This window comes from Camelus bactrianus, chromosome 12 (genome assembly GCF_048773025.1).
Source record: "Camelus bactrianus isolate YW-2024 breed Bactrian camel chromosome 12, ASM4877302v1, whole genome shotgun sequence".
Taxonomy (NCBI): Eukaryota; Metazoa; Chordata; class Mammalia; order Artiodactyla; family Camelidae; genus Camelus; species Camelus bactrianus.
This window is the reverse complement of record NC_133550.1, coordinates 7,132,267-7,158,685: the sequence shown is the minus strand read 5'-3', so window position 1 is coordinate 7,158,685 and position 26,419 is coordinate 7,132,267. Positions and strand designations below refer to the sequence as shown.

Genomic DNA, 26,419 nt, shown 5'->3' with positions numbered 1-26,419 from the left:
TTACTGGCTCATTGGGCGGCGATGCGGGTGTGGGGGTACAGAGAAGCGGAGAGAGAGGCTGTTCTCTCCCCCTACACTCGAGGGGCACCCTCCTCCCCCGCCTCGCGGAGCCGGCAGCTGTCCCTAATTAGAGCGGCGGTTTAATTGGATTTATCAGCAGTTAATAGGAAATTAAGCAAAGGGCCCGAGAGAGGGAGGGCGGGAGGAGCAGGGAGGCCGGCTGTGCCGAGCTAGAAGGCCGGGTGCTGGGGTGCCGGGTGCCAGGGTGGGGACACAAGGCCCAGTTATAGGTGAGCACCTTGGACACACCTCCCCCCAGGGCTTGCCCGCCGGTTGAGCCCTGGCCGGCGGGCAGAGAGCAGGTCTCAGGAGAGGGAGGCAAGAGGGACAGCGACCTTGTGTGAGCCCCCTAACGCCCCCACTCCTGCAAGCTGCAGCCTAGGTGATGGATGATGCTGCCTTACGCTGCAAAGGTCATAAGTCTGGGCCAAGGAGCTGACTGAATTGAAAACAGACCAAAGGAGGGGCCCGGTTACCAGGGTTCAGGACCCAAGTGGCATCCTATCCCTCCCCAGTGCCCACCCTGCTCTTAGCAAATAAAGTGCCCCTTGAAGTCAAAAGATTGGGCAACACCAGAGATGAGCCTGCCTCCTGGCTGTGTTGGGGATCCTGGGAGTCTCCCTAAGCAGCTGCCGATATGGTACCCCCCTCTCCCCCAGCTGCTGGGGTTGGGGTTGAGGCTCTGGCCAGAGTGGCCTACAGTCCACACCACCGGCCCTGTGGGCCAAGGAAGGAAGTTTGTAGGCAGTCAAGCGGGTGCACAAGTGTCCACAGCCCCAGGCATCTCCTATCACCAGAACCTCATTACATGGCTACATTAACAAGGCCTGCTTCAGGGAACGCCAGCGACCTCTCTGGCACAGTTCACCACCGCAGGGCACAGGCAGCAACTCCTGCATAAGTGTGGGTAAGAAACTGAATGTGTAGGGGTAGGTGGGGGTGTCTCTGTGCTCCTGCAGATTATGGGTGTCAATGCCCCCAGGTGTGTGTGTGTGTGTGTGTGCGCGCGCGCGCGCCTGGTATATGTCTGTGCCGCTGAATGTGTCTTGTCCCCATTCTGCCCTCATCCCCAACCTCTAAGATTTTTGGCTGTCTAAGCCCCTGAGTGTCTGGGTGTGCATATTTGCTTTGACATATCTACCTATCTGTGCATTCTTCATGCCTGCGTGTGCCCCGCTTGTGGGCATTTCCGTGTGCCTCTGTCTGCAGAACTGTGTGAGAATCAGGAAAAGCCTCTGGTGAGTGTGTTGCTCTGGCGTCTCTGCCTGCAGGTGTGTGTGTCTTGGTGACAGTTCGTGGGCGTGTGCCTGGGTGTGAGCTTCGCCGCGGCGGCGTGTATTCGAATGACAGTGTGACGCACACACGCTCGTGTGTGTGCGCGGGTTCGCGCGCGCTTGCCAGGGTGAGTCTCCCGCCCCCCGCCCCTTCTCTCCATTTCTATTCCTCTCTCCTCTCCGGGCGGGCTTGGCTCCGCGGTCCGCATCATCTCCATCCATTATTGAAGAAACAGCCGCGTCCGCTCCAATCACATCAACACCCCCCGCCCCTCTCCGTTCTGCTCGCCCCGCGGCCCCTCTGGGTGCTGGGGAGCGGGGGAGCTGCAGCGCGGCGGGGGCGCCAGGCAGGAGCGGGCTCATGACCCCGTGCCCCGAACAGGGCCAGGCATCGGGACGCCGGGGTCCCCGGCGGAGAGTGCTTTGCATAAACAGATGGCGCGGGCGTCTTTGTCTCGCTGGTTTGCTCGCCGGGCGGCTCCTGGCTCCGAGGCTGTCTGGCTGATGCAATCATGATCATCTCAGGGCCTCGGGACCCTGCGCCCTTAATAGTGACAGAGGGGGCAGGGGCCCCGGGCTCCCGAGCAGATGCTGGGTACTGTGTCTTCTCTCCAGGGCGCCCCCTCCACGCCCCACTGCAGCAGAGGAAAGACGGAGGCCGCACGAAGGTGACAGGAATGTGGAAGTGACTGGGAAGGGGACGCTGGGCAGTGCCCCAAGGTGTCCCCAGGCTGTCTCGTTGGACTGGTGCAGACCCCCAGGGGCAGCAAGCCAAAGAATAGTAACAGAACTGGGAAATAGGAAGGGGGAGACAGAGATAAAGAGAGTGACAGAGAAAGAGAGACAGCGAGGTAGAGAGATGTAGAGGGAAGGAGAGACAAACACAGGCAGACACAGAAACAGATGCAGAGGGACAAAGCCAAGTAAAGAGAGCTGCAGAGGGAGAGACAGACAGAATGAGAAGGAAAAGAGACAGTGACAGACGAGGCCTGAAGAAGGGGCAGAAAAAGGGCAGCCAGAGACTGGATCAGGCAGGGTCGCAGGGGAGACTCAGAGCAGAGACGGAGCCCCAGGCGTCTTGGGACACCCAGCCTGGCGAGAGGAACCAGCCTGAACCTGGGGTGCCCGCGGCTGGCGAGTTGGGAGCTTCTGCGTCCCTTCTCCTTCCTTCCACTCGGCCCCACCTCACACAGAAGAGTGGAGGCTGCAGGACCCACTACCTTGGCGGCGGGAGTGGCAGGAACCGCGTGCCGGCAGGTACCGACCCGCCTGGCCCTAACTTACCTACTCGAAAGCCGCGGAGCGCAGGGCCGGCGCGGTCCGACAGGAGGCGCCCGAGGCACCTCCCCTAAGCGCTTGAGAGCAGCTCCGCCTCCAGGGGGCGCCCGCGCCCACGGCCCCGCTGCCAGCTCTCTCCCTCGAGCCCAGCTGCTTTTGACATTCAACTCCGCCAGAGCGCGGATTAGCGTCCTGTGCAGTTTAGCGTTCAGAGTTGGATCCCAGGGGGGCACCCGCTTGCCCCCAGCCACGCCTAATCCGCAGCTAATGACTTCTGCCGGCTCGGTCAGCATGACCTGAGTCCTTCTGGTGGTAAAGTGCGGGATGGTGGGAAGAAATGGGATCTGGAGCCCAAGTTCCGTGTCTCAGCTCAGTCCCAGAGACCACAATTCAGAGATGGGAGGGGACTTAGAAATAGGGTCACAGAGAAGGGGACAGAGACAAGTACCAGAAGCAGGTGAAGGGTCAAGGACCCCCAGAGAGGCCAGAGCAGAAGTAATGATATCGTAAGAAACTCGGAGAGCAAGGGCAGAGGCCCAAGGCAGGAGGATCCCCAGCGGCTCTAGGAAAGAAGCGGAGCGGAGAGTGCAGAATGTGATAGGCTCAGGTCACTGGACATCACAAGGAAGAGCACCGGAAGACAGGCAAGGGCCCAAGAAGCTAAGAGGCGTGACGCAGGAGCCAGACATCCTTGTCTGCGTCCTGGCGCCCCAGCTGTGCCACTCAGAGCCAGATGTGCAGCCCAGCTGTGTGGCACCTCAAGCTCCAGGATTAACTTTTAGTTCCAGAGGCTGGAGGGCTAGGGGGCACAGGTGATAGGACACTCCAGTCCCTGACCCAGCCCTGGAGGTGCGAGTGCTCGGGGAGGGCCGGGCTCTGCTCTGCTCCAGGCCCTGACACCCCGTCAGTCCCCCTCCCCTGCCCCCCACACACGTAAGCACCGAGTCTCTGTCTCTTTGTTCTCCCCGTGTCTCTGACACTTTATCTCATTATCCGCCGGAGGGAGGCGGAAAGCCCAGGACCCCGCAGCCTAATTACAGCCCAGCTTGTCAGCACAGGAGGCGGGGGAGGTATCAGTGAAAGGAGGGTGGGGAAGAGGAAGAGGACCCACAGGAAAGGATGCCTCGTCCGAGAGGCCCAGCGGTGGGTGCAAAACTCGACCCTGCCTGGACACCACGGGGTCCTGGAGTGGAGAAGTGGGGCAGCTCTGTAGGATGGGTAGCTGCGCAGCAGGGAGGGTAGAAGTTAGCATAGTAGTGGGGAGAGGTGATTAGGGTTCAGCTCCTGGGTCCCTTGGATCCCAGTTCCTCAAAAACAGTGGCAATGAGCCTTCCCACCCTGACAACATAGCACACACCTGAGTTGGTTGTGCAAAGGGAGGAAATCGCTCTATACCTCTCTCTGTCTTGTTCTCATCCCTCCTTCAACATCTTTTCTATCTTTCCTTATTTCCTTCACTCCATTTGCTTTCTCTCTATCACAGCCAGAGGCATAAAGTGGCTTCCCTGGATGGCTCTCCACCTTCACCCCCTACCCAAGGTAGGCAGAGGGAAAAAGTCTCTCAAGCCCCTAGACTTTAATAACTGACTTATTTTATCCTGAGCCAGATTTATGATAATGCCTGGCTCCCCTGTTCTCCAAACACTATTCCAGGCCAACCACAATACAACTTGGAAAAACTGCCCAGACTAGAGCGGCTGGGGCAACTTTAGTTCTGTCGGTCTCTCTGTCTGCCTCCTCTTCCCACTATCCTGTGGAGGGAGACAGAAGCAGAGTCCCCAAGACCTGACAGCTCCTGGGTGGCTCTCAGGGTATCAGGGAAGCTTTGCAGATACCTTCACTCGTCACCAACCCCTCCTGGTCCTCCCTGTGAACACTCCACATCTGTGCTTTGCTGGAGGCCTGTCTGTCCCCTGGTGAGTCCTTTCTCCCACTTCTGGATCCCCCCTCAATCAGTCTCTGGGTCAGAGTCTGAGAGGCCTCTCCCTTGGACCAGCCCAAAGCCCAAAGCATGATAGTGTCCCATGGACCAGGACTGGAGGAGCAGAAATCCCTCTGCTCCCTAACAATCTCCCGGCTGAGAGATGGGAGGTGGAGTGAGTCTGAGGAAGCAGCCAGGCTGGGCTGGGCTGGGCTGACCCCTCCCCAGAGTGGGGCGGGACCCCAGGAGGAGCAAGGGAGTAGGGCCGCTGGAGAGGACCAGACACTGGAGAGGCGATATGGCAGGAACCAGCCTTGGAGCCCGCTTCTACCGGCAGATTAAGAGACATCCTGGGGTGAGTTTGGTTCCAGGAGCCATGATTCTATCTCCTAACTCTCTGGATGCCTCTGCAGCCCCCAAATCTACCAGTATCCTGCCTTCCCCAATGCTCCTAATCTTTCTCCAGGGTGCCTTCAATCTATGTCTGCAATATGCCCCCTCACCCCCATGTTCCTTGAATCTAGCTCAGACAGGCTCACTGTAGGACGAGGGCAACTATGGCAGGAAATGTGGTGTGGGAGGGTGCAGGTCCCTGCTTCCAGAGGGGAGGGAGCGCCAGACCCAGGGTGGGGGTGAGCGAGAGCAGAAAAGCTTGTAAAGGGCGATTGGGAGGGGGGCCAACCCTGAAAGTGCCCTCTGTCTTCCCCACAGCTTATCCCGATGATTGGCTTCATTGGCCTGGGCATGGGCAGCGCTGCACTCTACTTGCTACGGCTCGCCTTGCGCAGCCCGGACGTCTGGTAAAGGCCTGGCTTGGGACACAGTAAGGGGTCCTGGGTTGGGCAAGATGGGGTAGGAATGCCTCTCAGGGACGGTGGGAATAAGAGGTCCTGGTGGAAATCCCCAGGCATCTAGGGGCTGGAGCCAGCTCCTGACCTGGGAGGCCCCCACCTCCCCTAGGGCCCACCCGACTGACTGACCGCTCACTCCTCCTCACTCCTTGGTGGCTCAAGAAGAGTAGGCCAGCTTTGGGTTGCAGAACTTATACCGGCCTGGTTACCATGGCGACGTGGCTCTGCTGCCTCCGCTGCCGCCGCCACCGCTGGCAGCCTTTGGGTACCTCTATCTTGCTGCCCAAGCACGGTGGAGTGGGGGTGGCTGGGTGAGCTGTTGGGGGTGCTTCTGGGGCCAGGGCTGCGGGGAGAGATGGGCTTCAGGGAGATGCCAAGCCCCGCCAGAGGTGGAATTTGTTGTCTCAATTCGAGGCACATCACTGCAACCCCAGCACCTTGGGATTTCTGCCTGATTCCCACCTCTCTGCTCTGCAGGGCTAACCTAGGGTGCTAGGGAGCAGGTGGGATTCCTTGGGCTAGGTTGTCAGTCTGTCACCTGGCCCCACACTGACAATAGTGACAGCCTTCTTGTCTCCCTTGTCAGCACCCAATAACGCGCCCCCTCCTGTCTCAGTCTCTGGGAAATGGACCCCTACAGAGAAAGGGGTGCTGGGGTGGGGGCAGAGACCCTAGATGTCCCCTTAGCTCCCAGAGAGGAAGCCCTAACCCTCCTCCCTCTCTACAGCTGGGACCGAAAGAACAACCCAGAGCCGTGGAACCGCCTGAGCCCCAATGACCAATACAAGGTACTTGCCAGTGGCTTTAGGGTTGCACCTCCATCCGCTCATCTCTTGATCCCAGCTCCACAACCCCTGACCCCCAGCAAAGGGAGGCCTGGGCACTCAGTGCAACCCCCCTTTCTCTCCCATAGTTCCTTGCAGTTTCCACTGACTATAAGAAGCTGAAGAAGGACCGGCCAGACTTCTAAGCCTGGCAGCAGCGCACGTCCATGTGAACCACCAGCCAGCCTACTCATTTCTTCCACTCTCCACCCTCCACCCCAGGGCGCCACTCTAGCCACCCTGTCCAGCTCTTGCTTACACAGGCCGGGTTCCCACGAGGAGGGGAGGTAGCCCCACCCCCAGCCTCTTCCCTCACTCCCAGCAGCGGAAGCGCCTCTGACCCTCAGCTTGAGTCTCACGAGGGGGAGGGGGAGCTAGGAGGGCAGGCAGCATCCTGGTTGACCTAAAAGGGCCATGTCAGCCCCTCTGCCCCGCTACCCGGGCCTCACAGGGTGTGGTGTGTATGCTACGTGTTGAGCGTGGCCTACGTGAGCCAAGAGCAAGCAGGGGCCTCTGATTGCCAAGTGACGTGGCAGGCCCCATGTTAGCCCAGGCTCCAGGCGCCAGCCCAGGGGCGGTGCTGCCCTGACTCGACTGGGCTCGACTGGGCTCGCCCCTGACAGCCCAGCCAGCTTGTGAGGATGCACCTACGTCCCTCTGCGCAGTTCGCTCCTCCTGGTGCCCAAGCCCGCTGCCTCTCGTGCCAATGGGCACCCCCTCCTGCCTCACACCTGGGCCTCTCCCTGCCTTCCCCACCCCTCCCTTGCCCCCCTCCGTCCCCAGGGATCAAACAGAAGCAGCCGTGGGCAAAATACAATTTCATTTAACAAATTGAATTTGCTGCGCCTGCTAATCACGTCTGGTGTCGGCTCTGATCAGAGACAGAGAGGAGGCTGCAGCCCCGGGGGTCCTTGTGGTGGTGGTGGGAGGGAAGGGAGGAACACGTTGAGGGAGACAAATCACCACCTGGCCCAGGGGACCCCTCCCACAGTAATAGAAGCTCAGAGCAGGTTAGCATTTTATTAGATAAAAACGGAAAGGAGGGTGCCAACCCACCCCTTCCTCTGGCTCACAACGGGAACTCCCCCTCCCCAAGAAAGAGCAGGGAGTCTATAACACTGAGATAATGGAAGCAGTTAGGGCAGAAAGCCCCAAGCCGCCTCCTTCTAAGTCTTGTTACAAGAAGAAACCTTCTTGGCTACAAATTCTGGGAAGGGGAACCACACCTGGCTTTTCCCCTAAGTGGGAGGCCTCTCCTCCTCCAGCAAAAAATTGGCAGATAAGCAGCCCCCCCACCTTGCCACTTGTCCAGATTGGGGGAAGAGGAATAAAGGTCAGGCTGTGGGCCTCATTTCTTAGATGCCTTCAGCGCTCATCAAAACCAGGCATGGGGAAGGCCCTGGCAAACTGCTCCACCCTTTGCCTGAGGTCAGCCAGCCGATGACTTGTTTCTGGGTCTTTGAGCAAGAAGGATTTGAAATCCTGGAGTTTGGCTAGAGAGGAGTGAGGGAAAAAAGTGGCGTCGGGAAGGCTGTTAGATCAGCTAGGGGAAGGGGAGACAGCGACTGTCAACTGGCTGGCTGGGGTCAGGGTCCTGCCCACTCACCAGTCCTTCTCTTCACTTCCAAGCCAATGTTGACGCCTTCATCGATAAAGTCCACAACTTTCCGGAAGTCATCCTCGCGGAACTGTCTTGAAGTCAGAGCTGGGGCCCCTGGGGAGTCAGAGGAGGATCAGCACAGCCCAAGCGCACCCGGCAGCCACCCTTCCCCCCTGGTACCCCAGGTCTCACCAAGCCGCAGGCCCCCAGGTGTGATGGCGCTTCGATCTCCAGGACAGGTGTTCTTGTTGGCCGTGATGGATACGAGTTCCAGCACCCGCTCAGCTCGAGCCCCATCAAGGCCCTTGGGCCGCAGGTCTACCAGCACTATGTGGTTGTCAGTGCCACCTAAGGGCGGGCAGTAAGCGGGAAGTGCTGAGTCCTGGGCCTCTGCCCGAGATGACAGAGGCTCTCAGCAAACCCCATGGCTCACCAGACACCAGCGAGTAGCCTCGCTCTAGCAGGGCATCAGCCATGGCCCGCGCATTCTTCAGGACCTGCAGGGAGTACTCCCGGAACATGGGGGTGCGGGCCTGGAGATAAGACAGCAACGCTGTCACCTTAAGTCCTGCCCCTTCTGTTCCTCCACCCCCAGCACAGTTGTGACCCCATCCCAGTCCCCTCCCACCCTGGCACTTCCCTTCCACCAGCTCCAACTTCAGGTGCAGGGTCTGAGCCTCCAGGCCCCACCCCGCCCACCCCACAAGAGTAGGCTCCTTTACCTGCTTTAGGGCCACAGCCACTGCAGCAATGGCATGGTTGTGGGGTCCCCCCTGCAGGGATGGGAACACAGCAAAGTTGATTCGGTCCTCAAATGTGTAAGGGATCTCTTGGCCAGTCTTGGGGTCCACAGCTCGCACCCCCTTCCGGAAGAAGATGAGTCCTGACCTGTGTGGGAGATAGGTGATCAGAATCTAAGGTGAAAAGAAAGGGCAAAGCCGGTGGGCCCGACCCCTGCGGGCTATCAGAGTCCAACATAGTTGTGTTTGGTGCCCTGGACTCCAGGGGTTGAGGGGAGGAGCCCTCACCTCCACCCCCAAACCCTCTGCCATGGAATTGCCACCATGGGCAGGAGAAGAACTCTCATAGACACGGCTTCAGGTAGGAATGAGTTCCTCTCTGCCCTGGAGGTGGGGCGTGAAGGAAGGGAGAGGCAAGTCCTGACCTCAGGGGAGCCTGACCTGGCCCCGCGAAGGGTCTTGTGAGTGGTGGTGGTGACAACGTCCGCATGCTGGAAAGGTGAGGGGATCACCTTGGCAGCCACCAGGCCACTGATGTGGGCCATGTCTGCCAGCAGGTGTGCCTTGACCTCATCACACACCTGGGCGGGTACAGAGACAGGCCTCAGCCTGGGGAGGGCCCACACAGGCCTGCCCCAGGGTGCGCCTTCTCCAGAGTCTCCCCACCACCCCTGAGGGAGGGGCCGTGCTCCAGCCCTCCACCAACCTCTCTCATGCGGGCGTAGTCAATGAGGCGCGCATAGGCACTGGTACCGGCTATGATGAGTCTCGGTCGGAAGAGCCGAGCAGTGAGTGCCAGCTGGTCGTAGTCAATGAGGCCGGTCTGGGGCTGGACAGACAGAAAGCTAAAGCGGTAAGGAGAAAGTGGGCAGCTCCTCACAGCTCCCTCCCCACACCCTAGAGCACTCACATTCAGCTTATAGGGCATAGACTCGAAGAAGATGGAAGTGGCGGAGATCCGCTTGACATCAGACATATAGCCATGGGTGAGACTGGGAGGGGAGAAGAAAAAGTCAGGTTCAGAGTGGAATAACTCCCAGACTTATCCACTCCCTTCCTGCCCCACTCCAAAGGCCTCGGTCCCTGGAACACAGCTCCTAGCAGGTACCACCCTCATTGCTCTGTTCACCCTGTGCCAGGCGCTGATTACTAGGGTCTTATCATCCTCATCCACTGTAACTCGCAGGACAGGGAAAGGCCTGTTCCGTCTGCACAGAGCACAGTACGTGGTCCCACGCCCACACTGCCCAGAAGCCCATCACCCACGCCATCCATACTCACTGGCCCCCATCAGGCAGGTCCAGCCCCATTATTCGGTCATGAGGCTGCAGAAGAGCTGTGTAGGCAGCCAGATTGGCTGGGGACCCAGAGTAGGGCTGGACATTGACTCCCCACTGTGCAGGGTCCAGGTCAAAGGCCTCCAAGGCCCGGCGCTGACACAGCAGTTCAATTTCATCCACTACTTCAGCTCCCCCGTAATATCTGCAATGGGATGGGGGCATATCAAGGCACAGAGAAAGGGATCCACCATCCCCCTGGATCAGCAGCAAAGGACTGGGAAGGCGACTCCTCTATACACACTAGGAGGGGGCAGGCAGGTGTCCCCCACTGGGAGCACCATCCCTGAGGCTGTCCTTCAGCCTCCTGGTGCCTAGCCCTCACCTCTTGCCAGGATAACCCTCCGAGTACTTGTTGTTCAGACAGGACCCCAGGGCCTCCAGCGCAGCTCGGCTGCAGAAGTTCTGGGGTGGGGGAGGGGCAATGTCAGAAGGTATTGAGCCCCCTTCCCTGGACCCCACAGCTCCACCCTGCTAGAGCCCCAGGCCACAAGGAGGAGCCGGGTTCTGCAGAAAGCTCTGTTCATTTAGGGTTCCTTGCCAGGCCTGGGGCAGAGCCAGAGGCAGCATCCTCAGAAATCCTGCTGCTGTGATGTGTGACAGGTCCCCAGCAAGGCCACCTGTCCACTCAAATCTGTGCTTCTAGGCTCCTCTTCCCTCCTGGGATGGAAGAGGGACCAGACTAGAATGTAGGAGCCCCAGAAGGCTCTGGAAGCTTTTGTTTTTTAAACATTTTTTATTGATTTATAATTATTTTACAACGTTGTGTCAAATTCCAGTGTAAATCTGGAAGCTTTTTAATGCCCCCATCCCATAATCCAGTCTGGCCCTGCCTTTGCTTCAGATGACAGTAAGAAGAGAATGAGATGAGGCCCAACAGGAAGGCCCTGAGTCTGAAAGGGAGAGCTGGAGAAATAGCAGGAAGATGAGCTGTTACTTCCAGCACCCACAGTGGCCCAAGCCCTGGCCCCTCTCCCCAGGCCTCACCTCTGAGGCAATGAGCTCCAGGCCACGACATTGCCTGTCCTTCTCTCTCCGCAGTAGCTCCCACATTTCAGGATCACTGTCTGATAGACTCTCCTGGCCTGACCAGCCCCCAGTTGCTTCTCCAGTTGGCGTCTGGGCTGCTTCGCTGTGCTGGCACCTTATGACCATCCCGACCAGCTGACCACATCTCTGCAGAGGCTAGGGGAGGAAAAGCCAGGGTTAAATAAAAACTGCCCAGACAAAAACATTCAACAACCCTCAGCCATGCTCATCAGGCCCTCAGGCTCCATATCCAGCAGCTTGTTGTCTAGTCAGTTTGTTCTAGTTCTTACCACCCCCACATCCACTTTCAAAAGTCAGTTCTAGAACCAAGGTTGAAATCAATGTCCAGGGGGTGGTTTTGATTCGGTCCATTCACCTCACCTCAGAATCTCCCTCCACCTTTGCCCATGAACCACTCTGAAAGCATCAGGAAAAAGTCTGTCCACTAGAAGCATATGTGTCTGAACAGGGGCAGTCCCCACCCACAGGAACATACAGTTTTCCTGCAGAGGCTTCAGAGGATACCCCTGTGGGGGGCAGCGGGGAGGCAATCAAGCTGGCAAGGGTTAGGGCAATGGCTGTACAGGTGATTTCCAGAGCAGTGGATGTGGGCAGGTAGCCCTTAGCAACCCCTGGGGAAGAGGTTGGGGGTGGAGGGACTGCTGGCAGGGAAGCCAGAACCCACATGTTGTACTTTGGGCTCCCCACTCTTTGCACCTCCTTCCAGCCCACAGAGTCACAGGACCCCTGATGCAAGCAGGAGTGCACAGTTGCATCATCCGCACGGCTCAGAGCTTGCAAGACTCAGCTCGCCAGGCCAGGCCAGGAACCCCACTCGTGGGCCAGCATAGGTTCCCTGGGGGCATCCAGTGCTGTTTTCTTCCCTAATGCCACGTCAAACGGGCGGTCACAAGGCCCTGGGGCGTCTGGTTCCCGTAATGCGGACGGGCCCCAATCATCGTGTGCACACTTAGGGTCTCAGGGATCCTCTAGTTGCACATCCTCCTTCCGGTCCCCCAAGACCCAGACCACGTGGGTGGAAAAGCCAAGAGAACGCCAAGTTTGTGAATGGAAGCTAGAGTAGGAAGGGAGCTTACTTTCTACTGATCACCCAGTCTCCAGAGCCTCGTTCTTACCCGAGTCGCCCAGAACAAAGAGAAAGGTAGCATCGCAAACTGAGGTCAAGGCCGCAGGAGGTCGACGCCGCAGGAGGTTGAGGCACCAACTCCGGCCAGGGCAAGTAAGGGGTTGGAAGAAAACTGACAGAGGGCGCATGCGCGAGAAGAGCTACCAGGAAGCTACCGAACTAGGGAGGGGCCTACGCATGCGTGAGCCAGTCCCTTTATATGGTCTTTTGGGAATTGTAGTTTTTCCCCCCTCTTCTTCCGTTTCATTTCCCGTCTACAGCCCCACGGTCAGAGGCTTTTGCCTGAAAGAAAAGAGATCCAGTGCCGCCCCATCTCCTCACTGTCCTGAAGCTCTTCAGGGGTATTTTTTTGTTTCGTTTTGTTTTTGATTTTCTTGTCTGTTGTCCATACTGCAACCATTCACTGGGTGTCTACTGAGTACCTAGCCTTATTAGGCTCTCTTCCCAATACAAGCTAGAGAGCTCTGGTGCACTGGAAAGCACCCTGGTTTGGAAGAGTGAGGGACCCGAGTTCAAGTTCCAGCTGTGGGAAATTAAATAGCAAATTAACCTCACTTGTAACTCAATAATAAAATAACATGTGGTGGGGATTAAATGAGGCTGTGTATGTAAACATGCTCTGGGATGAACTGTCCCTCCTCATCCTCCCAAACCTGCCTCCTCTGTGGCCATCCTCTCCTTCCCTGGGACATCTGGGAGCTGAATGAGGTGCCCGCTTCCTGTCCTTGCACATGTTGAATTTTGCTTTGTGATGGGTACCTATTCACCATTGCTGCCCCAGCAATCAGTGAGCTTTCTTTGTACCCTGGGGCTATAGATCTTTGGAACTGGAACTGGAAGGGATATTCCCTCTTGCCTGACTTATCTGGACTCATTCTTTGGGCAAGGGACTCATGGATCCCTCCAGGAGAGGATCCCCAAACCTAGGCAGCAGAACTGACTGGGAAATGTGACAAATATATGAGCCTTTCCTCAGAAGTTCTAGTTCAATGGCTTTTGCCCACTCACACTGACACACAACAAAACCTCCCCTTGGTGATTCTAATAAGCAGTGGTTTTGAGAACCATTGCCTTACATAGCAATATTACATTCATTCATTCGGCCAATATATTGAGCTCCTTCACCATGCCCAGCATGCCATAGCCTTGGAGGTATCAGAATAGATCACTGATGGCTGGGACATCAAGAGATGAAGGGGTACAGGTGGGTATGGCTCATGCTTAGCATGCATAAGGTCCTGGGTTCAATCCCCAGTACCTCCATTAAAATAAAAAAAAAAAAGAGGTGAACAGGTAACAAAATGCAAATGCAACAAGTGCAGTTACAAGTAGGGGGACCTCACTCTGCTCCCAGATATCCAAAGAGGAAGGGGAGGAGGAGGAGAGGATGGCAGAGGAGGAGTCAGGTTTGTGAGTCAGAGGAAGAGGAGGAGGACAATTAACTGCAAAGCCTGTTCACTTGCAAAGTCTCATTTAATCTTCAGAACACGCTATTTTATTATTGCTTTACAAATGAGGAAACTGAGGCCCAGATGGGCTAACTTGCTAATTCCAGTCTTCCCAGTTGGCTCTCATATCAGACCTCAGAAGCTCCACCCCCTCCACCCTAAGCTGTAACCTCCTTCTCTCCCATTCCAGCCTCAGGTGTTTTCGGGTCTTTCCAGAAATAATAGGCTTGGTGCTGGGAGTTTGCTAGGTTCTCCTTCCTCCAATCTCTGACCGAGAACTACTTCCCACCTCCCTCCTCCTTTCAGTTGATACTGTTATCCATCCATCCATCCATCCATCCATCCATCCATCCATCCATCCATCTATCCGGTATGTATTTTCTCCTTACTGACTTTTCCCTCCCAGGCCCGCCTGTATCAGACTCACCTCTGACTCAGTTTCCCGCTGGAGCCAGTAGGCAATCCTCAGGAGAACACTGCCCTCTCCCAGGCGTACCTTGACCCAGGACTCAAGGCGAAGGAAGGCTGAAGACGAGGTGTCGTTCTGTGCCTCAGCTTGTCGGTATATCCTCTCTCGCCCCAGTCAGGGGTCCCGAGGGGAGGGGGGCGGCTGAGCTTGTGAACTGCTAATGAAGCCGCAGCCAATTAACGCTCGGGCCAGGGTTGGGGGCGGATAAAATTAGCAGCCGCGTCTGCAGGAGGGAGCTGGAGGCGGGGGTGGGGAGGGTGGGCAGCTGGCGGAAGGGGGCCTTGTTTGTGTTTGCAGACGGCAAGCAGCAGCGGCGCGGCCCGGCTCTCCAAACTCGAGCTTGTCCCTTCCCCCACCCCCTCGTCTCAGGGCTCCTTCCCTCCCTCCCCCATTGGTCTGCAAACTCAGCGCCCACGAAATTAGGAAGGAAAAGGAAGATCGATGACTCCAGATGCCGCAAACACCGTTTCCCCTCCCCCCCACCTGCCTCCTCCCGCCAGCTCCGCGGAGCTTAGCAGGTTGTCAGTGCTCTGCCTACGCCGTCCCTGCATCTCCATCCCATTCAAAGCCTTATACCTCCTCCCCTAAGTAGTCCCAAATAGTCCGCTGGTGGTGCCCTTTCAGGTCTAATCCCCATCCTAATTGCAGCAGCTGCACATCGCCCACACCTGGGAGGAAAATCCTCACCCCAGGCAGGGCTCTTATCCCAAGGGTCTCCTCCACGTGTATCTGATGTGGTCTTGGATGACCTCCAAGGTGCTAGCTCTGTCAATATTTGCCTCGGTTTCCCCAGGAGCCGCGGTGGGAGGAGGCCCTGGCCAGACATAAATCCACACCACCACCCCACTTCCCTACAAAGGTCTCACACAGACGCCTATTGGATTTCACTTTATTTTGTTCCCTTTCCCGTCTGTTTTGGCGTTAAATAAATAAATAAAATCACTGAGAGGAAGCAGCCGGAAAGGTGGAGCAAGACGGCAGGGACAGGAGGGAGGCGGGCAGAGGGCAGGGGCCCGAGTCAGTCGCCTTCGCCCAGGAGTTCTGCTTCTGCTACCCTAATTATTGGGGTTTCGGGGAACGGGAGGGACTGGCATTCGGCAGGCAGAAGGATAACGGGATAGGCTGCGGTTTACAAGACCTTATGGTCTTTACATGGGCACAGGGTGGGGGACAAGCGCCAGGGGGTAAGGAAGTCACGGTGGGATGAGGGGGCCAGGCCAGGCGTTATTAAAGCTGTGGGCAAAGGGAGAATCCAGCCCAGCGCCAGCGGCTTAAAGCGGACTCAGTGTGGACGCAGGGGACGCTGGGACCGCCTCCAAGCCCCACCTATTCTGGAGCTTCGCTCTTTCCCCTTCACTTTGGGTTGTTCTGTAGCCAAGGGAGCTACCTTCAGCCTTGTGGGCACCCCCACAGGGAAAAGGGGGCGCTCGCCAGCCGATGGTCCCTGGGAGGGCTGTTTCTCTCCACGCCCAGGCTGGAAGTTGTGGATGTGGGCACAGGGAGGGGTCCCACTTAGGGAGTTGGGGATTTGGCGGGAAGCTCAGGGCCCGGGCGAGGGCGGGTCGCGCTATCCAAAGTAGGGGTGCTCGCTCTGGAAGTTATAGTCTGGGCACACCTTCTGCACCAGTTTGTAGTCAAAGCTGAGAAAGGAGACGAAAATGCAGATGACTTTGAAGGGCTTGGCACAGAGCCAGGCGGCCTGGCTCTGCGTGTGCTCAGTGAAGCACACCTGCGATGGGTCGTACAGGCACGGCCGGTGCTTGCGCGCGCGGTTCGTCTTCTCATACTCCACGTGGCAATTGAAAGCGCGTGACTCTTTGGCCCCGGGCACTCCCAGCGCGCCCCCGAGCGGACCCGCCAGCGCGCCCCCGAGAGTGCCTCCTAGCCCTGGCCCCGCGGCCGCAATCCCCAGCGGGGGCCCCAGCCCAGGGAGCACCCCCTCCAAGGCCAGCGTAGACTGCAGCGGGTGGGGGGCGGGCCCCGGCAGCCAGACGCCCTCGAACTCGACGCGCTTCGAGGGCGGCACGATACTGACGCTGAGGTTGCCCAGGCTGGATGAGTTATGGCGGAAGTACACGCTGAAGGTCCCGTTCACGTGGTCCACAATCTTACCGGTCACCAGTAGAGAGAACTTGAGGGTGTGCACCCGGAAATAGAAGTCCCCCCAGCCGAAGATCTTTTTGGCGCGGGCCGCTTTGATAGACGGCTTTCTCTTGGTGCGCTGCGCGGGCGCCCCCGCCGCTCCCTCCCGGGCTAGTGCTCCAGTGTGGTTAGCGGGCCAGGCCCAGCTCCAGGCGCGTGCGGTGCCCAAGCCCTCGGAAGACCTCGGCGGTGCCGGGAGCTGTTGCCCAGGGGCGCCCCCTCCGGCCGCGGCGGGGCGCAACTCCAGGTACTGCGGCCTCCCGGATTCTGGTATCTGGGCAGTGACCGCCTGTAGATAAAGAGGAAAAGAGAGACCTTGGGGTTGTCTCTGGCCACCCCGCCAGGGCCACGCAGACCCTTATCCACAGACACTAGGAGACCAAATGGAATCGGGCCGTACGAGGCAGTGGCTCAGGAAGTGCGTTCTGGAGTGGACCTGCAACCCTTTCAAGCCATGTGGTCTAGGCCTCAGTTTCTACACCTATGAAATGACGTTGAGAATCCTTGTGTTCTCACAGAACTCCGATGAGAACTGATAAAGTCAAAAAAGCCAAAGCCAGTGTGGGTTTGAATAGGGAGTGTGGAGCTGTGGGCCTGGGCTTGGTTGGGAGTAATGGACCAGGGAGAAGCTGAACTGAAGCAAGTGAGGCCATGACCACTGCCAATGTCCAGTATCAATAAAGAGTGAGACCTCCCAACACCCTGCCGAGCCTAAGGCACCCCCCCCCCACCCTCTTCTCCCTTGCCAGGAGGGGCAAGGGAAACCGACGGAGCTGAGGGCAGTGGAGAGGCTGGGCACTGTGGATTGAGGTTTGAGGGCTACGCCAGCACCCCTCTCTGCCTCCAGCGCTCCTAATGTGGGGGATGCCGCCAGGTGGTCCTTCCCTGGGCTGGGACGGGGCTGGAGGACCGCCCCTGCCCGCCCCTACTCGTCTCCTTGCGTCTCAGGTGGCGGCCGACCTAGGAGACGGTGCGGGCGCGAATACAAGATGGATCGAGAGGCGGGAGCGGCCGGGCCAGGCCCGGGCCATCAATTATCTGGGGCGGGGGTGGGGGGTGGGGGGTGGCCGGGAGTGAAGGAGACACGCGCGCGCGCGCGCGCGAGAGGAAGAAATATGGAGATGCCGCTCCAGCGAGGGGAGCGGGAGGGAGAGGAGCCGTGCGTGTCAGAGTGTGTCAGTCAGACTGTGCTGGCTGTGGCCGTTTACCGTGGCCCTTACTGCGTGTGGGTTCTGACTGGGGGGAGGGCGTACCGTGTGTGTCAGTCTGGGATGGTTGCGTTTCTGTTAGCCTGAGAGGGTTGTGTGTGTGTCTGTCTACCTGGAGTGATGACTGTGTATGTGTATGTGTGTGTGTGTGTGTGTGTGTGTGTGTGTGTGCATGCATGGACGCATGCACGGGCACACTCAAGTCTCAACCTATGGTGATGAGTACGTATGTGTCTGGCTGGGGTATAAAGTACACAGATTAATACACATTATAAATTTCATGGGCCAGAAATAATATGAAAAAAGATAAAATAAGGAACCAGTGATTGTATGGAAGTATTTCAGGAAAATGGGGCACAAGGGCATGGCCATGTCCCAGGTCTCAGGCTGCGCATGGTGGCTGTACGTGTGTGTGTATTTGTATGCCCCTGTGTATCAGTCTCAGGAGGTTGTATGTCCGCCTACTTGTGGTGGCTGAATGTCTATCAGCCTGTGGTGGCTGTGCATATGTGCCTGAATTGGCTGTGTCTATGTTGTTCTAAGTGAGGCTGTGTTTCCGTTTGTGGTAGTTGTGTCTGTGTGGCTGGTGTGGTTGTATGCCTGCGTTGGCTGTATGTCTGAGGGTGGCTGTGTGTGATTCTCTGAGGGTGTCACTTTTCCTGTGTGAGCTCCTATTATCTTCTGTCCATGTGTCAAGCTTTATCCCAAGGGTGTGTGTCAGTGTATCCACAATGATACAGTAAGTGTGGTCTCATCGTGTTCCCCTGGGGGGGTGCATATGTGTGAGTTGTTTGTGAATGGTCCCTGGGGGTCCCACACTGGCCTGCAGGATGAGCTTTGGGTCGATAAAGAGGCAGGGCAGCATGGGTGTCCCCCTCTGCACACACCCATGTGTCCACACCATGTGTCCACAGGGGACAGGAGCGGCAGAGTCGAGCTGCTGGGCTAGAATCTCCACCGCCTGGTCCCCATCCCCGCAGCGCTGCGATCCCGGGTTATTAATGCCGCCGCCACCCGCTCGTCATACATATTTATCGCCCCCCTCATTCCTCCTCCCGTCCATCTCTCCTCCCAGCTCAGGTGAAGGGGGGCGGGGGTGGCAAGAGTGATTGACTCAGACAGACAAGCATGAGCTGGCAGCTAACACCCGGAGGGTGGGCCTCAGAGGGGCTGGGGGGAAGGAGTCCTAGGCCACAGTGGGAGGGGGCAAGGGCCTCCCTGGAGGAGAGGCCAACACCCTTAAAGGTGGGCTTAGAGAGAGCAAGGCCTGAGCCTCGGAGAGGACATTGGAGGAGGGAGTATGTGAAGCTTCCAGGGAAAGTCCAAGGATGGTTCGGGGGAGTCATTTGAACTCTGACACCTAATCTCCTCACCCCTCTGGGCCCAACCACTAGCTCTTTCCAGGGACATCCTTCAGTCCCTGACTCCTGTGCCTCTGAGCCACCCCCTCCCAGCACACCCCAGCAGCACCCGACATCCTGCACCCAGCCCAGGACCTGTCGACTGCTTCAGTCCAGACTCCTTCCAGACAGGGGCTGGGAGGAGGAAGGAGGTTTGGCTGGGCCGTCAGGGGTGCTGGGTGGCCCCCCCCCTCTGATCCCAGACAAATTGCTATCTGCGCTTCTCTGATCCTGGCAAATCCCGGGGCTTTGGGCACCCACACCCCCCACCGGCTGCTGGAGACAGCCAAGATAAAAGGGAAGAGTTGGGGGGGCGGCCAAAGCGACCTTCGGTGGGGGGGTAGCTCAGTGGGGGGGGGGCGCGAGAGTCTGGGAGGAAACGAGCCGAGAAATGGGAACATGGAATAAAATAAAATCCTCCCTCTGGCTTCCTTGCTTGCACGCTCGCTCTCACTCTCCCTCTCTCGCTCTCCCTCTCACTGTTTTTCCATCTCTCTCTCTCCCTTTCTCTCTGATTCTTAGTCTCTTTTTTCTCTCTCTTCCTCACTCTGTCTCTAATTTTCTCCTTCTGTGATTGTTTTTCTCCCTATTTCTTCTGACTGTCTCACTGTGGTTCTTTCCCTCTACCCTTCAGATTGTGTCTCCAACTGTGGGTGGGGGTGGGAGAGGAAAGCAGGGGGATCAGGGGGCCTCTTTGCCCAGAAGCTGTGGTGCTGTCCCTCCCCCTTGACAACTGAGAGTGGGAGCCGGGTGTTGTCCAAGGAGGGGTCCCCCTGCTCCAGAGCTGGTTTAATTAAGCTAATTGGGCGCAGTGACATTTGTGGAGGGGAGAGGCTAGCCTGGCTGTCGGCTTGGGGGGCGGAGGTGTGCGGTGGCAGTGGAGGGAGGGTGTGGGGTGTGGGGTGCACTTCACTAGGCGCCTCCAGGCCCTAGCAGGGCGGGAGCCGAGCCAGGAGTGCTTTGCCCCCAAGGCAGTGAGCCCACGCATTGGAGGGGAGTTGAGGCTGCATTTTGCTGCTGAACAAACTCCACCGGGTGGGGGAAAGGGGCTCTTGGGGATGGGACCGCTGGGAACAGAGAGAGGATCAGGCTGTCAGCCCCCCAGCCGCATTGCAGGGCGCACCTCCCCCAGGCCTCCAGACCTGTCGGTGGCTTCTCTCCTGCTGCGTGGGTCAGGCGGGGCCACTCAGGATTCTGACTGGGGGAGGGGACGGCACCCCGTTGCTGGGGAAAGAGGAGTGCTCCAGGCCTGGGTTGAGGAAGGGTAGGGAATAGCATACTGAACCCTTCCACCTAGAAGGAGGCGGGGGGCACCGCAGTCAGGGCTGGTGGAGTAGCCAGGGTCTGGCTGGGAACCAGGGATAGAAATGGGAGTGAGGACAGAGGTGAGATAGACAGGACAGGCTGGGGTGAGGACTGAGACAGAGATGGAGGAGGACTGGGGTTGGAGACTCGGCAGGCACAGGTATATGGTGCAGAGAGAAGGATGGAACAAGGATAGGCATGGGGACAGGGATGAAGAGGAGATCAGAAATGGTGGACAGGCATTGGGCAGAGGCATAGCCAGGAGAATGAAAATGGGGGAACAGGATGGGATGGGAACTAAAATGGGGAGGGGAGGACAGGGATAGTAGATGAGGGATGGGCGTTGGGGAATGGCAGGAATGAGAACGGAACAGGGACTGGGAGAAGGGGATGGGGGCCTGATGGGGGTGGGAACGGAAATCAGGGATGGGAAATGATTATTGGGCAGAAACAGGAGTGCTGAGGGATGCAGAGACCCAGGAGTTGGGGAATGTTAATTGGGACTGGGGGACAAGAAAGGAGATAAGAGAGGAATAGGGAGACAGGAGCTGAGGACAGGTATGGGAGACAAGTCAGAGGAAAAGGCAGACGGGCAGGATCAGGCTACAGGAGGGGACCAGGCAAGTGGAGGCAAAGATACCTCCTTCCAGACCCTAGTATAGCGTGAGGGGGCGGGGACCGCTGGTGGGGCGGGCTCTGCCCTTGGGCCGGGCGCCCCCTCCCCCTCAGCCCCGCCTGCCCGCCTGCTCTTGGCCTGCAGCGCGCAAGGCTCACCGTTATCTGAATTTTGATTTTATTTTATTTTATTTTATTTCCCTGCTTCCTAGAGCCGGCGCGGTCCCCCCGGGAACGGCCGCCCCCCGCCCCGCGCCTCACTTTATTATTGCAATAAATGTGCCTATAAAGGCGCGGGCTCCGGGGCGCGTGGGGGGGGGGGGCGGTGGGAGCCGCGGTGCTGGGATGTAATTTCCCGAAGCCGGAGCCGGAGGGGGAGTGGGCGGGGTGGGGGTGGAGGAGGGGTAGGCGAGGGAGAGGGGGAGACTCGCCAATTTCCAGCGCTCAAGGCAGCGCTCCCTGCTCCCCATCCCCGCCCCGTTGCTCGTTCCCACCCCTCGCCCCGCGACTCCCCACTGCACCCAGCCACCCTTGAGCCCTGGGGCCCCTCCCCCATGACCGACCCTGCCCTCTCCCAGTTACCCTGACCCCTTCCTGGACTCCGCCTGTGTGGAGTTCCAGGGCTCTGTCCAAAGTTCCGCATCTCCTCGACAATGACTTCATCTCTGACCCCTATGATGTCCCCTCCACTTACCTGGTCTCGTAGAACGTTTATCTCTCCCCTTCCCAATGACTCCATCCCTGACTCCAGTGACCCTTCTTTACCTTGTTTCGGTCCCCCAATTACCTCACCTCTTCCCTAATCACCGTGTCCTGGGCCTCCAGCTCCTCCCCCACCCCAACCCCAAGGCCGTGTAAATTTTTCTTTCATCGGGTACTCCCTCCCATACTCATAGACTCTGGCCCAAGGGATCAATCACAGTGTCCCCCTCTCATGCCCCTGGCCCAGCTGCGGCCCCTGATTACCCCCAAATCCCCGCCAACAGCTCTGGGCCCTGGCCCAGGCTGTGCGTGCCTAAGTGGCCCAGCCAGAGATTAGCTGGGGGGCTAAAGGGGGGTACAGAGGCAGGAGGGGGTGGCTAGATATGGGGATGGGGCCAGCCAGGGCTGAGAGACTCGCTTCAGCCTAATCCTTCCCAGAGGCAGGCTAGAGCTGGAAGGTCCCACAGGGCCCCGCCCCTGCCCTCCCCTAGCTAATTAGTGATTAGTGATTAGTGATTAGTGACTATTGATCGCCTGCTGCTTCTCCCAGTAGGCAGCTGCTTTGGCAAGGGGTGGGGAAGACAGAGACAGACAGGGAGAGGAGTCAGAGACCACGTTAGAAAGATCCTGAAGAAGACTTGTGCCAGAGCCCTAGAGGCAGTGGAAACCAAGAGTCACAGGCCACGATAGATCGGGAGCCAGAGCAAGGAGGAAGAAGGGAGAGAGATCCTGGAGGAGGGGCAAGTGAAGAGGATGGGAGAGGCAGGGTTGTCAGCACTGGACAATTAGGGTTTCTCTGTAAACTCTCCCCCACCAGCCTCTTACTCAGTGTCAACCCAGTGCCAGCTCTGGCACTGAGGCAGCCCTAAGCACACACACACAAGCCACACTCAGATACACGAACGCATCCTGAAGATCACAATCCCATACCCACACACAAATGCACTTGAAACCACAAGAATGCAGACACACACTCGCAAACCCCAGGGACACATCCAGACAACACATACACCCCAACACACAGATGTGCACAAGAGACCCACCATGTGAGGCATGCACATGTGCACACACCATACTCACAAGTGCATGCAAGCACACACAGATAGGTACCCGGACACACTCCTACACACACTCCAAGCACAGTTGTACATATTCATACATCCACAGTCTGTATGTACAGGTAAACACAGTTTCTCGCATGCACGCAAGCTGGACTAAATGGCAGATATTCTCCCCCATGGACTCTAACACAGAGGCCCACAGCTGCAGCTCTCACACATTCAGATAGCTCCCCATCGCTCACATCCTCATGCTTATTCTCCCTCAAGTCTCCACCAGATGTTTCATTCCCCTTCAGGGGGCAAAGGAAATTAAACCAGATCTGTCCACAGGGGAGTTTATTTGATGGGGAGAGTGGAGAGGAGAGTAGGGAGGAATTAGAAAGAAGGGGTCAGGGATACTATCCAACCCCACCTCCTCTCCCCCAGGCCTTCACACCCGGGTGGGTTGTGGGGCACAGATCTCCTCCCGCAGCGCTCTATAGGCAGAGCTAGGCAGCAAGTCCAAAAGAAGCTCCTGCCAGTGGAAGTAGTTTTTGTGGAGGGGGCTCCTCTGCCCACCTTCCAGCCCCTCAAGGTCACCAGGCGGGCTTATGAGAATCAAGGAGCTCCATCACCAGCCTCATTAGGGCAGCCCCTGCCCTGCTGGAGCTGCTGAGTGCAATCTGGCTGACTGATGGGAGTCCAAGTGGTTGGGGGGAACTACACCCCTTCCAGACTCTGCAGGGGCTGGGGGTTAGGGTGCAGGGAGTAGGGAGCAACCTATCTGTCCCCCAGTCTAGGTAGATCACAGCTGGGGTGCAGGAAATAGGAAAGTTAGGGATAGGGGAGCTGATGGAAAAAGACAGGGGTCCAGGGCCTGGGTCCCCATTGTGGGACTCACAGCGGGACACAGATGACTGCACTGTGAAGCAGGCACTTGCATTCACCCCTTGAGAGCAACACCGCACACCACATCAGCATACACACGCATCCTGGACCCCAGTACTAGACACCTGAGCCCGGCTGCCCCAACACAGGCACGCACACAGGTGCACACGCTGACCCACACTTTCCATATCAGCACACATGAGCACACCGTGTACACGAGTTGAAGCCTCCAAGTTAGGAGGGAGGCAGATCAAGTCTGGGCCCCCTTAGCTTCTGGGTCCTCGCTCTGGAGCCTCAGGGAAAGAGGCAGCCTGGGAAGGTGGGGGCGAGGAGGGGGCGGGAGGAGAGACTCTCCTTTCAGACAGCCCCGACTCCCTACCCGCCGGGCGCGAGGGGTGTGTCTGTGAGGTTGTGCAGGGGAGATGGTGTCTCCGCGGGAAATGTGATGGGAGACCGTAGCCAAGTTCGACCGTCTCTGTGTGAGTCCGTGTGTGCGCGCGTGTGTTCGGGCCGTGTATGCTTGGAACACAGGGCCCACCTGGCATTGTGACAGGAGCAGAGGAGAGAAATGGGAAGGCGGGGGTGGAGGGGTGGAAGGACAGACAGCGAGGAAGGCGAGAGAGGTTGGCGCGGAAAGACGGCAAGGCTGACACTCTGCTGGCTTGTCTGTCTGTCTCGCACTCCCGCTCCGTCTGGCGCACTCGCGGGTCTGGCTTCGTCCCCCTCCCCCGCCGCGCCAGGAGCGGGATCCGAGGCGGGCCTCCACCCCGGCACCCACCCCGACCCTCGGCCAACTTGCCCTGGAAGAGCGCCTGTCCGGAGCGGGGAGTCTGTCTGTCCGCCTCCCCCACGCCGCACAAAGTTGGGACGCTGCGCGCGGGGGCGGGGCGGGCGCACGCAGCCCCTCGCACTCTGGGACCTCTGCGGCCGGGACCCCCGCTCGCGCTACCGCCGTGCTGCCCTTACCTTCCTCAGGAGCCACGGGCCAAAGAGCAAAAGAAGCCATTCCGGGAGCAGCCGCATCTTCCCGGGTGGCCGGGCGGGGCGAGTCCCGGGCAGGCGGGAGTCGGGCCTGGGGGCGAGGGGCCCGGGCCGGCGCGCCACGGGGCGGCTGCCGGAGCGGCGGGAGCGGGCGGCGCGGCCCGCGGACTGAGCGGCTAGAGGAGCGGAGCGCGGCGCCGGGGGCGGGGCGCGGGCGGGGGAGAAAGTTGGGTCGGACTCGGGCGGGCGGGGGGGGGGGGGCGGGGCTCCGCGGCGCTCCAATCCCGGCCGCGCCCCGCGCGCCCCCTCCCGCCCAGCTGGGGGCACCGAAGGTGACTTTCACCCCGGCACGCCCCAGACACGCCCCCGGCCCAGGTGCGAAGCGGAGAGGGCTGCGGGGCTCAGGGACTGTGGACCCGAGAGGCTGGGTCTGTGCGCCGCTGAGGAATAGGGCCGGGCGTGGGGCTCGAGGCTCCGGGACCGTGGCCCCCGAAGCGGGGCGCGACGGAGCAGGAGCCCCGCGAGGCTCAGCAGCCCAGCAAGACCAGGGACCCTCGGAACTCCGGGTCCCTTCGATGCTCTGGGCCCAGGTGGGTCCGAGGCAGGAGCAGGGCAGGGGCCGAGGTGAGGGCGGGCGGGGCCTCGGGCGGCTGCCGCCGCGCGGCGCTGACGGGGATGGATGGGCGCCCCGCGGCTCATTCGGCCCGGAGATGAGAATCATTGATCACGGACGGAAACCCCATCACGTCTGTCAATAGGGCTGACAAACGGCGCCCGCTGCCCCTACACCCTCCCTCAAGGCACCTCCGCGGTCTCAGGACCCCTCCGCTAGACCGGCGGTTCACCTTTGCCCCTTGCCCCGCACCGCTGACCCCAGCATGTCCCAGAGCGTCCCAGCGGGGGGCGGAGGGGTTGGGCAGGAAGTACCCCTCAGCCCGGCCTCATGGTGCAATCTCCATCCCTTTCCTCCCAGTGTCCCATCTTTCACCATCAGCTCTTCTCCGATCCTTGTCCTCTTCCTCCTCTGTCTCTGTCCTTGTCTCTGTCCCCAGCCTGGCCCTGTCTCTGTCCCTATCCTCTTGGCTGTTTCTTCATCGGCTCCCTCCTCCCCCTAGTCTCTCTCTCTCTCCTCTCTCTCTCTCTCTCTCTCTCTCTCTCTCTCTCTCTCTCTCGCCTGAGGAGTCTTCAGCTGTCAGCTGTTGCTATGCACTGAGGCTGTGGTATGACCGACACTTAGACATGGAGAGATAGGGACAAGCAAAGAGATGGAGAGACAGACACATACCCTGAGACACCAACACATGCCCCCAGGCATGTACGGAGATGTGTTCACAGGGGCAGGCCACACTGTAGAGGTGAGCACAGAGGCAGAGCCAAACACATTCACACAGAGACCAGCACACACACAGGGAGACAGATGCACATCTAGAGGCACTGTCACACACGGACACATTCGATTTACACACACACAGGAGCACACACAGAGACAGAGAGACGAATGCACACTTGCACCAAGAGACAAGCACACCTAGCCAGGTTCTCAGAGCCCACCCCACCTTCCTTGCTTTGGCAGAGAGGCAAACATCCACAGAGAAGGACATACACACAAGTGTACGCTGGCACTGACAGTCCAAAAGACAAACCTAGGCACATACAAACAGACAGATATAGGGATGTGACAGACCCAAAACAAGGATTGTGAATGCTGAGAAGATGAGGCAGACACAGATTCACCCAGAGAGACAGACAGAAGCCAGGAGGCAGGAACCTGGGTGCAGGTGTGGCAAGAGAGGGAGGCAGGAAGGGGCAGGAATGGCCAGGCCCAAGGCCACAAGGCTCCAACCAGAATCCTGAACCTAAGTGCCAATCACAGGGACTGTTGAGGTGGTAGTGGGTGGGGGCAGTGGGCACACACAGGCCTAGGCTCTCAGGACAGAAGCCCACCACTACAGTCCTGATCTTCTGGAGTCCTGACCCACCCCATCTCTACTCCTTTTGCTAGTCTCAGGTCACTACCTTCTCTCTCCAGATACACACACACCCACACACACACACACACACACACACCCCACTCCCTGTCTCCATTTCTGTCTCTGTTCCTCATTCTGTCTGTATCAGCCTCTGCCTCTGGTTTGGCCCCTATCTCTTCTCCACCTCTGT

At 58.6% G+C, this 26,419-nt stretch overlaps 3 protein-coding genes across 4 annotated transcripts; 1 reads left to right on the top strand and 2 right to left on the bottom strand.

Annotated features, from left to right (window-relative positions):
- Nucleotides 1-4,004: 4,004 nt before the first annotated feature.
- Nucleotides 4,005-7,044, top strand: NDUFA4L2 (NDUFA4 mitochondrial complex associated like 2). The gene is made up of 4 exons (XM_045510132.2): nt 4,005-4,888; nt 5,245-5,333; nt 6,112-6,172; nt 6,298-7,044. Exons 1-4 carry the CDS (start codon nt 4,832-4,834, stop codon nt 6,352-6,354), a joined length of 264 nt encoding a protein of 87 aa, XP_045366088.1. The 5' UTR covers nt 4,005-4,831; the 3' UTR covers nt 6,355-7,044.
- A 170-nt stretch (nt 7,045-7,214) lies between these two features.
- Nucleotides 7,215-12,200, bottom strand: SHMT2 (serine hydroxymethyltransferase 2). Of its 2 annotated transcripts, none has more exons than XM_010946286.3 (12): nt 12,051-12,200; nt 10,873-11,070; nt 10,211-10,290; nt 9,830-10,030; nt 9,459-9,540; nt 9,255-9,377; nt 8,990-9,129; nt 8,531-8,696; nt 8,242-8,341; nt 8,001-8,156; nt 7,815-7,922; nt 7,215-7,701 (listed from the first exon to the last, which is right to left on the bottom strand). In XM_010946286.3, exons 1-12 carry the CDS (start codon nt 12,081-12,083, stop codon nt 7,574-7,576), a joined length of 1,515 nt encoding a protein of 504 aa, XP_010944588.2. In that variant the 5' UTR covers nt 12,084-12,200; the 3' UTR covers nt 7,215-7,573. The 2 variants fall into 2 exon arrangements, with proteins under 2 accessions (XP_010944588.2, XP_045366086.2); XM_045510130.2 differs by having other exon boundaries at nt 12,012-12,123.
- Nucleotides 12,201-14,745: 2,545 nt separating this feature from the next.
- NXPH4 (neurexophilin 4) lies at nt 14,746-24,448 on the bottom strand. Its single transcript, XM_074374582.1, has 2 exons — nt 24,245-24,448; nt 14,746-16,409 (listed from the first exon to the last, which is right to left on the bottom strand). Exons 1-2 carry the CDS (start codon nt 24,299-24,301, stop codon nt 15,546-15,548), a joined length of 921 nt encoding a protein of 306 aa, XP_074230683.1. The 5' UTR covers nt 24,302-24,448; the 3' UTR covers nt 14,746-15,545.
- Between the last annotated feature and the right edge of the window lie 1,971 nt (nt 24,449-26,419).

Excerpts from the sequence above, each read along its gene's own strand:
- NXPH4 (XM_074374582.1), bottom strand. The coding sequence starts at position 24,301 with ATGCGGCTGCTCCCGGAATGGCTTCTTTTGCTCTTTGGCCCGTGGCTC. Across the intron at positions 16,410-24,244 it reads GCCCGTGGCTCCTGAGGAAG|GCGGTCACTGCCCAGATACC; the intron begins GTAAGGGCAGCA and ends CTTTATCTACAG.
- NDUFA4L2 (XM_045510132.2), top strand. The coding sequence starts at position 4,832 with ATGGCAGGAACCAGCCTTGGAGCCCGCTTCTACCGGCAGATTAAGAGA. Across the intron at positions 5,334-6,111 it reads TTGCGCAGCCCGGACGTCTG|CTGGGACCGAAAGAACAACC; the intron begins GTAAAGGCCTGG and ends CCCTCTCTACAG. Across the intron at positions 6,173-6,297 it reads GCCCCAATGACCAATACAAG|TTCCTTGCAGTTTCCACTGA; the intron begins GTACTTGCCAGT and ends TCTCTCCCATAG.
- SHMT2 (XM_010946286.3), bottom strand. The coding sequence starts at position 12,083 with ATGCTACCTTTCTCTTTGTTCTGGGCGACTCGG. Across the intron at positions 9,541-9,829 it reads GACCTGCCTGATGGGGGCCA|TCTCACCCATGGCTATATGT; the intron begins GTGAGTATGGAT and ends CTCCCCTCCCAG. Across the intron at positions 9,378-9,458 it reads CTATGCCCTATAAGCTGAAT|CCCCAGACCGGCCTCATTGA; the intron begins GTGAGTGCTCTA and ends CTGTCTGTCCAG.